The sequence below is a fragment of the Megascapheus bottae genome, chromosome 10, assembly GCF_031878675.1.
Source record: "Megascapheus bottae isolate mThoBot1 chromosome 10, mThoBot2.hap1, whole genome shotgun sequence".
Lineage (NCBI taxonomy): Eukaryota > Metazoa > Chordata > Mammalia > Rodentia > Geomyidae > Megascapheus > Megascapheus bottae.
In genome coordinates this window covers 54,440,500-54,456,369 of record NC_143518.1, presented here as the reverse complement: position 1 = coordinate 54,456,369, position 15,870 = coordinate 54,440,500, and the positions used below count along the sequence as shown (strand labels likewise).

The window sequence follows — 15,870 nt, the reverse complement described above, 5'->3', positions numbered from 1 at the left end:
ATGGGTAGAACTTCTAACCAACTCCCTAGAAAGGCGGCCAGAGGGACTAGGAATGTGGCCTAGTGGTAGAGGGCTTGTCTAGCATGCATGAAGCCCTGGGCTTGATTCCTCAGTACCACATACACAGAAAGCCTGAAGTGGTGCTGTGGCTCACGTGGTAGAGTGCCAGCCTTGAGGAAAAGCCCAGGTGGCCAGACCACAGAGCAGGAAGAAGCTTGCAGTGTTGTGGAGTCGGTGTCCCCGTATCTGTCAGGACACTCCCCTGCACGGGGCAGATGCCATGCAAGGAATGTGGCCCAAGTGCTTAACCTCTGGAGATGTAAGGGCAGGAGGCAGCTGGGAGCAGCCACCATTATACCATACGATAGACTGCATTATAGCTGTTTTCTAAACCAGACCTAATGCTCTGAAGTTTTAGAGTTCATTGGAAGGAAAAGTCTTGAGATATCTAAGACCTTAACAACCAGAAGTGGTCCCTACTCAAGCGAGCCCGGGCTGTGGTGCCCTCGTCCATCCACACCACTGACTTCCCAGTCAGGAGAGGAAATACAGGAGATCCCAGCACCTGGAAGACAAGGACTAAGCCACCTACCTGAGCTGTGACATGGCTGTGGCCAACCCAGAGGCTATCATGGGAATGACACATCCCTGTGCATTTTCCCTATGGAGAGACTCTAGTTAATTATTTCTGCTGCTACCCTTTTTGTTTGTTTTTGCTAGTCCTGGGACTTGAACTCAGGGCCTGCGCACTGTCCTTGGGCTCTCTCAAGGCTAGAGCTCTACACACTTGAGCCACAGCACCACTTCTAGCTTTTTCTATGTATATGGTAGCAAGGAATCAAACCCAGGGCTTCATGCATGCTAGGCAAGCATTCTACCACTAGGCCAAACTCCTGGCCCTGCAGCTACTCCTTATGCTCCCCTTCTGCCTCCCTTCTTCTCATTTGGCTGAATCTTAGTCCGTAGCTCTCTTCTCTCTGGGAAGCTCCAGAGGAGGCCTTAAGAAAGCTCGGGAAGCTCGGGAACACCGGCTGCCTGGTTGCTCCCACTCATAAACTGCATCTTTGCTCAAAGATCTCTCTCTGTAAGGGAGTCCCAAGATGCTTTTTTTTTTTTTTTTGCCAGTCCTGGGCTTGGGCTCAGGGCCTGAGCACTGTCCTTGGACTTTCTCAAGGCTAGAGCTCTACCACTTGAGCCTCAGCACCACTTCCAGCTTTTTTTCTATGTATGTGGTACTGAGGAATCGAACCCGGGTCTTCATGCATGCTAGGCAAGCACTCTACCACTAGGCCAAACTCCCGGTCCCTCAAGATGCTTTTTCCCCCCCAGTTCTGATGCTTGAACTCAGGGTCTGGGTTCTGTCCCTTAGCTTTTTCAGTATAATTTGAGCCACAGCTCCACATCTGTCTTTTGGGTGGTTGATTGGAGATAAGAGTCTCATGTGAGCTAGAGTGTGGCCTAGTGGTAGAGTGCTTGCCTAGCATGCACAAAGACCCAGGTTCAATTCCTCAGTACCACGTACATTAAAAAAAAAAAAATGACAAAAGTGGTGCTGTGGCTCAAGTGGTAGAGCTCTAGCCTTGAGAAAAACCCAAGGACAGTGCTCAAGGCCCAGGACTGGCAAAAAAAAATGAAAATGAGCTGGCTTTGAACTTCTGCCCTCAGATCTCAGGCTTCTAAGTAGCTAGATTATAGTGGTTAAGATTACCTGGTTCCTGGGTTCTTTTTAATGTGATGGTTAAATCTCTGCTCCTGTGGAAGTAAACACTGTGTAGAAGGTATGCTTTTCCCCTAATTTGGGGTATTGTCAGTGGGCTGTTTCATGGACATTAGAGTAGTTATTCTAACATTTCTGACTGGGCAGGGACTGAGAAGCCACAGGCCTTCTTCCAGATGTGTTCTCTGTGCCTGCAAACATCCTTATGCCAGATGGTGGGCATTTCCATATGTGTATTTTACAGATTACAGATAAGGCCCAGGAAGATGAAGCCCTCCCCAGGAATCCATGGCCTCCAGTGGTCGATGTGAATTAACAGAAAGAGCGCTGGTCTAGGGCCTGATGACTGAGTGTGATGATGTCACTGAGGTCCTTAGGCTCCAGTGGTCATAGATGTAGGGTCACACTGCAGGTGGGCATAGGTCAGAGACACTCAGGGCAGCCACCATTCTCACCATGTCTTCTGCCCTGCCCCTCCTCTCCCATGCCAGTTTTCCCATTGGAGCTACATGCAGTCTCCCAGGTTCTTTCTCTAGGTGGAAGGAATGAAAATTCTGCCTGGCTCCTAATTCCTCCCTTTGGCTCTTTTCCTCCAGACTGTAAATTCACATGTCATCCAGAGTGCCGCAGGCTGATCCAGCTGGACTGTGTTGGGCAGGAGAGCAGGGCCCGGGACAGACCCTCTCCGGAGAGTACCCTAACCCCGGCCTTCAGCCAGGTAAGCAGCAGAGCCTGATGTGCCCCCAGTCCTACCTTCTCTCCAAGCAGCTCTGGACAGAGGGAGGTGGCTTGAGGCCTCTGTGTTCCCAGGTTCTGGATACTGGAGTGCCCTTCTGGCCAGGGGGAGCCACAGACACACCCCCTTTCAGAAAAGTGGCCTGGAACAGTCTACAGAAAATCAGTGGTGCTCTGCACATCTCCTCAAGCACAGCCTAATGGGCTGTGTGCCTGGTGCTCTGATCTAGGTGTGGGTTTGGGTGGGGAAAAGGTGAATCCCAGAGAAGCTTCTAAGAAGGTCCTTAGTGTGCTAGGGTGGTGGGGAAGGTGGAGCTGAAGCCTCACAAATCATTCTACCTGTGGATTATGAATCATCTAGTCTCAGCCTTTCCCATTATCCAGCCTGCCACTCAGCCAGGCAGGCCGCACCCCACTAAAAGGGGTGGGGAGAATGCTCTTTCTCATGTTAGAGAACCAGGAAGTGGGTGCCAAGAGCCACAGTGGGTCCTGGGTTTTGCCAAAGCCCGTGCACACACTGTGTGGAGTATGCAGGGTTTGGAATAGAATCAGAGGCTCATGTCTATGGCTCTGTGGGCTGAACACACATTTGTGGTCATGATCTACCCTGTGCCTGGTGCTGCTGGAGGAGAACTAAGTGATACACGCCATGATTATCCCTCAGGGAGCTCACATCCTGATGGGGGAGGCAGAGGCCCCCACAAAGTAGGGATTGCACAATGCTGGGAGAATCGAGGAAGGCTTCCCGAAGGTGGTGACATTTGATGTGAGGCTTCATCTGAAGATGCTGATCATGGAAGTAAGGACTGTCCCAGGATGCCATCCCTTTTCTTTTCTTTTCCCTTCCTTCCTTCCCTCCTTCTTTCCTTCCCTCCCTTCCTTCTTTCCATTCCTCTTCTTCCCTCCTTCCCTCCCTTCCTTTTATTCTTTCTTCCTTCTTTCCCCTCCCTCCCTTCCTTCTTTCCTTCCTTCCTTCTTTCTTCCCTCCTTCCCTTCTTGTCTTCCTATTGTGCTGGTACTGACACTTGAACTGGTACTTGAACAGTGCCCTGTTCTTAGCTTTTTTGCTCAAAGCTGGAATTCTTACCCCTTGAGCTATACCTTCACTTCCAGCCTTTGGATGGTAATTGGAGAGAAGAGTCTCATAGACATCCTGGAACTATGATCCTCAGATCTCAGCCTCCTGAGTAGCTAGGATTACATGTGTGAGCCACCAGCATCAGGCAATGGCTCTTCTCTCTGCTCCCCAACCCTCCCCATCCCCTTTCCTAGAGCACTCCCCTACACGTACACAGTTTCCTGGTTCACCCTGGAGATTCTCTATTGCTTCCTTTATAGTAGTAGTTGTACAACTACTTAATAAAAATAAATGCATATTTTTAAAAGGAAATGATTTTGCCCAACTCAGGAATGTTAATGGCAGTGGCTGAGTGCATTGTTCTGTAATGATAGGAGGCCCACTAGAAGGCATTACATGGCCCACATGTCCATCGTGTCAAGACTGAAGCCTGGCTGTGCACCAGCTTAGCTAACCCCTAGGTGTTGTGAACATCGCACAGGAAGGGCCTGGGATTGTACCCACAGCATCTCATCCTCAATGCCAACCGGGGAGCAATACTTCCCAGCGGGAGAGAGCAGGCACCTCCAAACACTCTTCAAGTGAAATCAGAGCTGGCTAGAGTGGAAATGTGAGTGGAGGTGTCACAGAGGCTGAAGCAAGAATCCCACGTGGTGCTGCTCAGCCTGTGCCAGGCTGCAGGGCCGGCTGGGCAGGCCTTGGTGTTTGCCTTGGACAGGACTGGCTGCGTACTTCAGCAGAGCAGCCTGAACCCAGCCTTCTGTCAATAAAGCTGGGCCCTGCTCCAGGTCCCTAGCTGTTTCTAAAAGAGCGTGTTTGTGCTGGTTTCCATCTTGGCTTGGTTTCTCTTAAGCTCAGGATAGAACCTTCTTCCATATTGATGTCATCTTGGGGCTGAGCCAATCTCAAAGGGCAGTGCCACTGTCTTGGAGCTATATCATGGCAGAGGCCTAAGTCTATGCTCTGGTAGTTTTGGAGTACTAGGCTACCCAGAAGGTCTCAGCTTTCTGCCCTTTCTCCTCTCTGTTCTTTAAGGGATTGAGAAGCATCGATTTTCCTCCAGCCAGAGAGACTACTCTCAGTTCACATTTTTATATATCCTTCCTGTACATTCATGCATTTTTAAAAACATGGTTGAGATGATCCTGTAGATAAGTACTTGGCTTCAACCTTTTAAAAGCAGTAATCACAAAGTTCTCTCCAGCAGGGCAAGGGAAGAGGTAGAGAGGCAGGAGTGGTTCAAAGACCCCTGCTACAGACTCATGTGGGTTGGCCTGTGTCACCTGGGTGTCACAAACTGACAAAGGGTAAGTGATAGCTAACTGGGCTACTGCCAATCAAGGAACCAGTGGTTGGCAGTCTTTTTTCAGAGATCCCGAGGCACAGGATCCCTGACTTTCTTGGTTACTTATTGTATGACTGAACAAATCCTCTTGCAAGTGCACCCCAAATCCTGACTTCAGTTTCAGCCTATTTGCCCAAAAAACGTCACTACTATTGGCTGAATATCACAGCAAATTGCCAAAACAGCTGGAGTTACTTTATTTGGGGACCTGTCCCAAAGAATCGGTATTTCTAAAAGTATCAGTTCTAAAAAGTGTTTTTAGCCAGGCATGGTGGCTCCTGCCTGTAATCCTAGCTATTCAGGAGGCTGAGATCTGGGGATCACAGTTTGAAGCCAGTCCAGACACAAAGTCTGTGAGACTCTTATCTCCAATAAACTACTCAGGAAAAGCTAGAAGTAGTGCTGTGGCTCAAGTGGTAGAGTGCTAGCCTTGAGCACAAAGAGGCCCAAGGGCAATGCCCAGGCCCTGAGTTCAAACCCCAAGACCAACAGAAGAAAATTATTTTTGAAGTGCTCTTCAAGGGTCAGAAGCACAGCTCATAAATCCATGAAGTTTCTGCCTAGCAAGCTATAGGCCCTGAGTTCAAACTCCAGTGTCGTGAGGGAAGGGAAAGCTTTCACAAGGTTTCCCAGGGATGGAAAACCCTCCAAGTCTTCCTCAGAGGGCCTGCTGGTGGCTCATTCTAGTCCTCCCATGGCCTCTGGGCAAGGCTACCTCATCAGGAAGCTGCTTTCACCCTTGCTACCCATGCACATTGCAATTCTGTCTTTCTGGCCTTCTAGGGTTTCTTTTCTTGAGACCTGGAATGCTCAGAATGTAAAAGAAAACTTGAACACTCTCCTGCTGCCCAAATCCTACTCAGCCAACTTTTTTTTTAAAAAATTTATTAACGTTGATTTTTACATCATATTTTAAATGACAAGCTTAACATACAAGTGTTCAAGGAGAGAATCTCTATTTACAATCACTGGGACTTAGTATTTAGAACTTAATCACAATTAGGCTAAGGGTTTGTATGTCATAGAAACGTATTAATTTATGAAATAAAACATTATGTCTATAGAGTCATAGGTTTTTATGTCTATGTAGTTATGCTTATATTTCCATTACCATGTCCATAGCTTTGGGTATGCAGTTATTGAGTCCTCGCTCTTGTACTCTTTGGATTTAATAGCCACATATTAAGGATACCATGCGCCTTTTGATCCTTAGGTCTTGACTTGTCTCACTCAACATGATTCGCTCTAGATTCATCCACTTCCCTGCGAATGCCATTATTTTATCTTGTCTGTTGGCTATGTAGAATTCCATTGTGTATATGTACCACATTTTCTGTATCCATTCGTCTGCAGTAGGGCATCTGGATTGTTTCCATCGCCTGGCTATTGTGAATAGTGCAGAGATGAACATAGCTGAGCAAGTGTCGTTATCATGTCTTGGGATATTATAATATCTCAGGATAGATGCCCAGAAGTGGTATGGTGGGATCATAGGGAAGGTCTATTTTCAGTTCTTTAAGGAACCTCCACACTGCTTTCCAGAGTGGCTGAACTAGTCTACATTCCCACCAGCAGTGTAGTAGAGTTCCTTTTTCTCCACAACCCCGCCAGCAACTGTCATTGTCTGAGTTCAAAATCTTGGCCATTCTTGTTGGGGTAAGGTGGTATCTTAGGGTTGTTTTTATTTGCATTTCCTTTATGACCATAGATGATGAACATTTTCTCATATGCTTTTCTGCCATGTTAATCTCTTCTTTTGATAAGTCTCTCTTTAGTTCCCTTGCCCATTTAGTGAATGGTTTATTGGGTCTTGGGGGGATTAGTTTCTTGAGTTCCCTGTAGATACTGAATATTAAGCATTTGTCAGATGTATTGTTGGTGATATCTTTTCCCAGTTGGTTGGCTGTCTCTCTGCTTTTGCGACTATGTTTTTATCTGTACAGAAACTTTTTGTTTTTAGGTAGTCCCATTTATCGGGTCTCTCTCCAATCTGTTGTGATCCTGGGATTCTGTTCAGGAATCTGTGCCTATGAGTTCCAGTGTTCAGCCAACTTTTAACCCACCAGGCCAAATGCCTTTTCCTCTTCCCGCCCTTCGGGTCCCTGAAGGGGCTCTGGAAGCCAGAGACTCACCCCATTGTAGCTCACCACTCCCATACCAGTTCCAGATATTCAAGCACTCCTACACTTAGGATTGGAGCCATCATTTATTTCCTATAAAGTTCTCATGTGTGGGGGGAGAGGGTATGGAAGCTTGAACCCAGGGCCTAGGTGCTTATCCGTTAGCTTTTTGTCAAGGCTGATGCTCTACCATTTGAACCACACCTTCACTTTCCACTTTTTGATGGTTAATTGGAAATAAGAGTCTCACAGATTTTCTTGCCTGGGCTAGCTTTGAACTGCAATCTTTAGATTTTAGCTTCCTGAGTAGCTAGGATTCTAGGCATGAGTCCCCAGTCCTTGGCTCATAGCTTGCTTTAAATTCTCATTTTATTAAATGTAGACAAGAAAAAAATGTAAATATCCTTGAATGACTTCTTCGATATACTTAGACTCATTTTTTTTTACCCAGACACACATTGGATTGGTACCTAATCTCTAAATAATAATAATGATAATAAGTATGTCTAAAGACAGCTGTATGCTCACTCCACAAATATTTATTGAGTCTGATCCCACCGTAAAATCCTGTTAGTGCTCCAGGGGAAAATGCTGCCTGCCATGGCAAGGCCACTGTCTCTGCCCATCCGGTCCAGGCCACAGTCCGGGCTGCAGATCGAGCACCCTGTGGAATGAGCATTTGGGATGCCAGGAAGAAAATCCAGCATCCACACTGTTTCTACAGTGTACTTCCCAAGGGGAGACTGATATGCAAGGACTGATGGGAACAGTGCTGAGTGAGAACAAGCTCCAGCATAGCGAAGGACAGACCAAGCCGTGTGTGTGTGTGTGTGTGTGTGTGTGTGTGTGTGTGCATGGGCCTGGAATGTTGAACAACAACATCCAAAGGGAGCTTCAAAGGGAGCTCACCTCTGCTGGGGTGGAAGTTGGAAGGGAGAGAGTGAGACTTTCAACTTTTGTTTTTTTGCTTTGGGGATATTTGCCTAACATGTGCCTTTACATGCTTCAAATGTCATTTTTTAAAGCATTAAATATTGTTTTAGGGAAAAGAAAGCCATTCCTGGTCTGAGTGGCCAGAAAGTTAGGCTATAATCCAGATTGTATAGGTGATATATTTGGTTTCGGATCTGTGGTGAGCCTCCAAGTTTCTCTGAGCCGCAGGCTTCTTTGTGAGAGATGAGGCAGTCCATGGATGGTGGTGGGGCCTCAGCAGAAAACTGGGTGAATGTCCTGGGGTAACAGTCCTGGGTCATCGCTGCATTTTTTGTCGGTTGTAGCACTTGAACTCTGGGCCTGGGCACTGTCCCTAAGCTCTTCAGCTCAAGGCTACCACCCTACCCCTTAAGCTACAGCACCACTTGCATTTTTTTTAAATCAGCACCTGTGATGAGAATCCACAGGCTTCTCACCTCTTAATGGTGTGGCTCTGCCAGCTCTCCACAGTGCTGGAAGTTGGGCTGTTGATCTGGTATTAAACTACTCAAGGCTTAGGTGGATTGTTTTGCTATATGACTTATATGTTCCTTCCTAACAAGGCTCTGTTATCTTCTACAGATGACCTTGTCCCCCATTCACAAGGGACAGATGGCTCCCAAAACTCCAGGGTGAATCAACTTGGCCTGATGGCCTTTCTCTGCCCACCCTTCATTCCACTGTGCCCCTTCATATATATACCTCAAACACAAACACACCCTTCTCCATTGTTACCACTTAACAGTGCCCCTGCAGCAGCTGAAAGCTGACTCAGCTGGCTAGCAGTTCTAAGTTTCCTGGCTCCAGACCTTGAACTCCCTCCTCCAGACCCATTGTCTCCATTACCAGGAGCTATGCTTTTCTAGACTTTTCAGAAGAGGAAGCAGCCCAGCCTTCAGCCATACCACCACTTGCTGTATCCAGGACTGCCACATGGGGGAGGCAGAGAGCAGGAAGAGACCTGTTACAGGTCCTGGTGCCCTAACAATTACTCCCCTCTTTAAAATATAACCTTTAAAGTTCCCATAAAAGTCACACCTGTAATTCTAGCTATTCAAGGGTTGAAATCTGAGGATCATAGTTCAAAGCCAGCCAGAGCAGGAAAGTCCATGAGATTCTTATCTCCAATTAAACACCAAAAAAAAACACAAAAAACACAAAAAAAACAAACAAACCCAGAAGTTAAGCTGTAGCTCCAGTGGAAAGAGTTCAAGCTCCAGGACCTGCATACACACAAAAAAGGGAGGGAGCTGTCAAATGGAATGAAATTGTGATTAGTAACAACAGAAGCTTGCATTTATCTGTCTGTTTCAGTTATTATTGAGAGAAAAGGGGGAAGTTGGTATTTTGGTTTCGAGATAGCATCTAACAACCCTGATGGCTCCAAACTCTTCCTGTCTCCACCTCTACCTTCTGAGTAGTTTTGATTACAGACATGTACCACAATACATGGCTATGGTTCTATATTTTGAAGCTCTGTTATTAGGTGAATTTTACAGTTACTATATACTCTTGATTAATTGATTCCTTTATCATTATGAAACAACATTTATCCCTGGAAAAAAATTTTGGTCTAAAATTTGGTTGTTTCATATTAATATACCCACTGTAGTTTTCTTTTGATTACCATTAATCATTAATTGCCATTAATTATTTATTCTTTCTTTTATTTTTATGCCATTTGGATATTTTAATTTATGTATGTATCTGTTTATTCACTGGCTGATATTGGAGCTTTTGGAGTCAGGAGAGGTACTCTACCATTTGAGCCACACTTTTACTTCCAGCCTTATTCTGATTGTTTGGAAATGAGAGTACTTCAGGTTTGTCAGGTTAACTTTGAGTCTCAATTCTCAAATCTCAGACTGCTAAGTTGCTAGGATCATCGATAGAAGCTACCAATTCTCAGCAGTATTTGTATCTATATACAATCATGTATCCCTTAATAGTAAGGATTCAGAGAAATGCATGGTTAAAAGTCTTAATTTTGCCAATTGTGTGAACATCACAGATTGGACTTAGGCCACTTGCACTGTATGGCATAACCCATTCCTTGTAAGCTACAAATGTGCATAACATGTGATTGTACTGAATACTATAGGTAACTATAATGCAATAGAAAATATTTGTGTCTCTAAACAGAAAACATTGGCAGAAATACTAGGTGACAGCAATTTTTAACTTTATTTTAACCTTATGGGATCACTGTTGTAATATGTTCAGTTGTTGACTGAATCTTTATTAAGGGAGAATGGGACTACATTTAAAGATCTTTCATCCCTCTCCCCCCTGCCTTCTCTCTGCTTCCCTCCCCACTTTGCTGATCAGGTTAGCTTTGAACCACAGTACTCCAGTTTCCTGAGTAGCTAGGGTTGCAGGTGTGAGCCACCAGCACCAGGGCTCATCACCAACTTTAAAGTAACTTCCCATTTAATGTCCTTTTCTCTAAACTAGTATGGGAAGGCAGTGATCACGTCTTCGCCTTGCTAGACTTGGATACTCAGATTCAAGATTGCCATATAGAAGTTGCATATAGAAGTTGAACAAGTGAATAAGAACATAAGCAAAAAGAGCTTGACCCCATGTATTTACTGGATTCTCGTGATCCAGCATCTGGATAGACAAGGCTCTGTGACTGGAGAGGTTGAAGGAGACAAAGATAAGAACAGGGCAACTTCTGGGAGGCATTGACAGTCACTTAGGCCAGTGGCATTTGTCCAGTTAGGAAATCCTAGTGGAGGAGAGTGAGCAGGGGCAAGGTGAAATGGGGAATACAGAGCTCCATTTTGTGGGCAGAGCACACACTTACTAAGCTATTGTAATTCCTATCTAGAACTACCTGAGAGAGAGAAATATGGACCACAAATTTGTCAGGTGTGGCTAAAAACAGTTTGGGGGGTAGGGAGTAGGACAGGAACACAGACAGACGATGAACTACAATTTCAGGCAGTATGGTTATGATGAGAGCAAATCAAGGCTCACCCATGAGACCACAAGATTCAAGGGCTCAGGATTTTGGAGTCAGACCCCACTGGGTTGGTTTAGTTTTACCATTAACCAGGCTGTGGGGTGAACTGGAAAGTTATCAAACCCACCCGAACCTCCTTTTCTCTGTAAAGCAGAGATAGCTTCTACTTCTTTTTGTGTGTCTTGTAGGGACTACAGGAAATGATGCCCAGCAAGTTAATCCCACTCATTAGCTAATAATTTCAAACTATGTTTTGTGGGTGGGGAGCACTTGACCCTGTTTTCAGCCTCTGTCTCTCAGGTGAGCGGGTGGGGGGGAGACATCCGAGGGCCTGGGCTGCTCCGGTTGCCACTGTGAGTGAAGGGGAAGCTGAGATTCAAAGCCCAGCTCCTAACTTTCAGTACTTCTGGAACCACAGACCCAAGGTGGCCCTGACAAAGGGATCCAGCCTCATGTCAGGACTGTATTTAAGAAAGCCTGAAACACCACCTTTCATCCTCTGATACTCTGAGCCAGGGAAAGTGACCCATTTATTCTTTCAATGGGGCTTTCTGATCCCCAGTGATGCTGCGAATCTCAGATTCTTCATCTTGTCCTTTTGGTCCAGCTCCTCTTCCTGGGCCCATGGACAAGAACAATTCATTCTTCTGTTTTGGGAGTTGCTCCCCTCACAGAGGCTTAGAGTGCCAGGTTCCCTTTACCTGAGCCAATCAATACCACAAGTGTTGATTATTCCTAAAAGTGAGGTTTTAATAGTGTCCTTACACACCCAGGGGAGTCCCATCTTTGCCTTTGCGACCTTAGGATGTCAGTCTGGATTGTTTTTTCCTCCCATAGGCTGGCCAGCTGGCCATAGGCTGACTGATGATCTTTATAGATTTCTTTTAGTCCTAGGGACCCAGGTCAGAGTGCTGACTGTCTGCTAACTTACTTCTTGCACATGGCATCCTTGCAAGACTGGACTCTTGCCATGTGGGGTGGCATAGAGGCATTCCCGAGGAGCTGGGAGGCTTTGAAAGTAATGAGCTGCAATGGAACCAATGACTTCTCTTGGTTTCTTCACCTGTGAAGTGGGTACCATACTGTTCTTAGGCTTATAGAGGAACATAAGTGAAGCAGTGGGTATTAAAATAGTTCGTTGTTGTTGTTTTGGTCTTTTTTGTTTTTTGTTTTTTTGGTCAATCTTGGGGCTGAACTCTGGACCTGGGCACTGTCCTTGAGCTCTTCAGCTCAAGGCTACCACCCTTCCCCTTGAGCCACAGCCCCACTTCCTATTTTCTAGTGATTAATTGGAGATAAGAGTCTCATGTTCTTTTTAGTGCCTGGGCTGGCTTTAAATTGAGATCCTCACATCTCAGCCTCCTGAATAGCTAGGATTATAGACGTGAGCCACCACATCCGCTTTTAAAGTAGTTCTGAAAAGCTGATTCAGCATCAGCTCCCTGAGAACTTTCCTCCCAGGTGTGGCCTCTCGGGAGTTCTCTGGAGGAGGGATTCTTGCCTGCCTCGGGGGCACTTTGACTTAGTGTTGAAGATTGTTATTTGTGGTTCATTTGAATGGATAGACGGTGTTACTCAGTTCCCTGTGTGAATCCAAGGGTACACCGAGGTCTTAGAATCTGGGGCTTGTTTTGTCCTTAAGTATTGGATTCCCACTGAGCAAGGAAGTTCTTTTCTGAAAGAATGGACTGTTTCTTTGCTGGATAGACAAAGCAGGTCAGTTGCTTTGGCCCTCTGATCACAGAGAACTGTCTCTGCAGGGTGCAGCATACTCACATTGGTCTTGGAGACTGATACCAGCTTCCTTGGCTTCTTCAGTCTTGGGGAAATAGATGCCCCTACCCCAATGTCCTCTAAAATGCTCATTTGAAGACAGATCCCGAGCCTACCTTCAACCCCACTTGTGTGAAATTTCCCTAGCTCCTACAGCCCAGGCTCCCATTGTCTGACTCCACCAACCAAGCCAGGAAGAGGCAGCTGCTGGTACTGACAGTTTCCTGAGCTCAGGGTGGGTGGCCCAGGGATGCTGGCACAGATATGTGCCTGCCAGATCTTTCTGGGAAAGTGGCTGGGTGGGAGGATGGAGCCAAGTTGGGCTGCAATTTGTAGCTCTCCTGTGCACTGACAGATTTGGCTAAGGTGGAGGAAGAAGAAGGGGATCCTTATAAAAGTAACCAGAGTTTAAAATGGAGTCAGCAGCCTGGCCTCCAGGGGCTGAGTCTAGCTCTTCACCAGCTTGTGTTTTTCCAGCCCTGGACTGTCTCAGAACTGCAGAAAAAGCCACAGACACTTGGAAAGGGTTCTGATCACCGCTTTTGCCCCTCCCCAGGTCACCAAACTTGACAAGCATGGTGCCCTTTGTGATGCCAGGCTCTAGAGGCTGTTTTTGTTACACTGTGTTTAAAGCTGGCAGAGTGCCTGCCAAAACAGTCCCTTCTCGGTGGAGGGACAGTATAGCATGGTGACTAAGTGCATCCAGGCCCCGGAGTCACACAGATCTGCGTCTGATTCCAACAATCAAGTCCTGCTTTTGTGTGACTCGAGCCTTGGAAATTATGGTGACTACTCAATGGTGAATGGTGATTACAACCTGAGGTTATAGGAAGGTCGCTTCATTGCTTTGAAGAATTCAGCCCCTGACAAGGAGATGATTCCTTCATCTAAGCTGAAGTTGGTGCTAAGAATGAAGCTATCTGATGAAGCTATCTGATGATGACCATCCTGTGGGCAGGACGGTCAGGAAAATGCAGACGTAACCTGGGTGGTGTCTTCAGTGCTTCTCCAGCAACAGAAGACAGAGGCTAACTTCTCTGGGTGGGAGGGTAGACTGGGCCAACCTTGCATCACTGTGCATATTATTTGCATATGTTTTTGAGATCCTGCAGTATCTTTGGTATTCCCCCCCTCCTTTTTTTTTGGCCAGTCCTAAGCTTGAGCTCAGAGCACTGTCCTTGACTTTCTCAAGGCTAGGGCTCTACCACTTGAGCCTCAGCACCACTTCCGGCTTTTTTTTTCCCTATGTATGTGGTACTGAAGAATTGAACCTGGGTCTTCATGCATGCAAGGCAAGCACTCAACCACTAGGCCAAACTCCTGACCCCCCCCCCTCTTTTTTTTCTTCTTCTGCTGCTGTTGGGGCTTGAACTCAGAGTCACATGCTCTCCCTTGGCTTTCTTGCTCAGGGCTGGTACAATACCGTTAGATCTCTACCTCCTGAGTAGCTAGGATTGCAGGCCTGAGTCACCAGCGCCTGGCATTTTTTTTTACCTTTTCAAGTTTAATTCTTGGGGTTGTGTTCTTCTCCTTGTTGCTTCTCTAACCACGGATTGACCCCATTGAGAATGGGGGCCCGGAAGAGGGCAGAGTGGAGTGACTATGATTGAGAGGAACAAAGGAGGAGGGATGGGGCCCGACCTTCTTCTTTGGGGGACCTGAGTCACCGTGGGGGTTGAGAAGGGCTCTCTCCAAAACGCAAGCGCCAAGGGAATTGCCCATCCCACATCCATTCCTTCCCGCGTCCCCAATCTCACCGCAGATGCCCAAGTCCTGGGGGGCTCCCTGGCACCCCTGCATGTGGGGAGGTACAGGGAGGGCAGTGACCACCCAGCGGGGCTTTGAGGAACCCTGCGAGAGGAAGTGGCTTGCGCGTCGTGGGACAGGAAAGGCGAGGGCGCGGGGGAGGTGTGGGGACGCGGGGCGGGCTCGGGGCGGGCGGAGCGAGCCTGAGCGGCAGCCGGCGGCGATGCGCGCCAGGCGGCGGAGATGAAACCTCAGGTGCCCGAGCCGGGCGCGCGGGGCCGACCCCAAGGCTGTGTGGGCACAGGGCGCGCGCGGGGACGGCCAGGGACCGTGCCACTAGGACGGCTTCCGCTCCTGTGAAGGGATCGCTGGAGGCCCAGCCCTGCTCGGTGACCCGGACCGATTAGCCCGGGGCGGGCCGGCAGAGACCGGGTGGGGGTCCCCACCTCGCGCTCCTGCACCCCGGCCCTGCCACCCCGCGCGCTCCCAGGCTCCATGACGGTGGACAGCAGCATGAGTAGCGGCTACTGCAGTCTGGAGGAGGAGCTGGAAGATTGCTTCTTCACTGCTAAGACCACCTTTTTCAGGAACGCGCCATGCAGACCTTCCAAGGTAAACGAAACCAGGGCCTCACCTCCCTCCAGCTTGGCCCGTGGCAAACTGACAAAGCCATGTGTCCTGCCAGGCTTGGAGAGCTGCCCCAGGGACCTTCTTGAACTTGCCAGGTGAGCCGGGCAAGGCTTGGATGTAGAGCTCTTTGGGGTCCTTCAGCACCCATGACCCTCAGTTCAGCATTTCCTGTCTCTAGGCCTTTTCAAAATGGCTCTCTTAAGATTTGGGAGACTGTGCCTGGCTCCCTCATGACTGCAGGTTCCCCTGTACCTGAGAAAGTAACTCCCCAGCAGTTAGCTAACTGCTCAGCACCCCCCTCCCCTCCAAATCCCAGCTTCAAGTGCTAGGGAGGGCAGCATTCAGCGCCCCATCCTGAAGTCGGATAAACATTGTGAGGGTGAGACTTCCGTTTTGTAAGTGGCCAGAAACCATTTTAAAACTTATTCTGACACTTTGCAGAAGTCAGGGGTGTTTTTAGTAACCGAGTACAGCTTCTCTCCTAGCCTACTGTCATACTACCGATTTAGCTTCCCCAGTGGCCTTGGGTAACCGGTTCGTGGGTGCCTTTGTGTGTGGCTTGATGGCACTGTGTGTTTTTGAAGGCATCGGCCTCTGGCCATGCTTTCCCAACTGGCTGTAGATGGGGAGGGGTAAGAGCCAAAGTATATTTGTTACAGTAATTAGATGAGAGGGCTGCAACCCAGGACCTTAGAGAGGTTACCTAGAAAGGGAGTATTAATAGGCAAAAATGAGCCGAGTTTGTCACACATGGGTGTGTGACAGGCTCATCACTAATTCAGCAGG

General features: G+C 47.7%; 1 protein-coding gene across 2 annotated transcripts in view; it reads left to right on the top strand.

Annotated features, from left to right (window-relative positions):
- Rassf5 (Ras association domain family member 5) overlaps positions 1-15,870 on the top strand; it is a 64,931-nt gene that overhangs the window by 26,711 nt on the left and 22,350 nt on the right. Inside the window, exon 2 of one of the 2 annotated variants that reach the window (XM_090341312.1) lies at positions 2,314-2,435. In XM_090341312.1, coding sequence (XP_090197438.1) covers positions 2,314-2,435 — 122 coding nt within the window. Of the gene's footprint in view, positions 1-2,313; positions 2,436-14,698; positions 15,067-15,870 lie in introns of those variants that run through there. The other variant, XM_090341314.1, reaches the window with a different exon arrangement.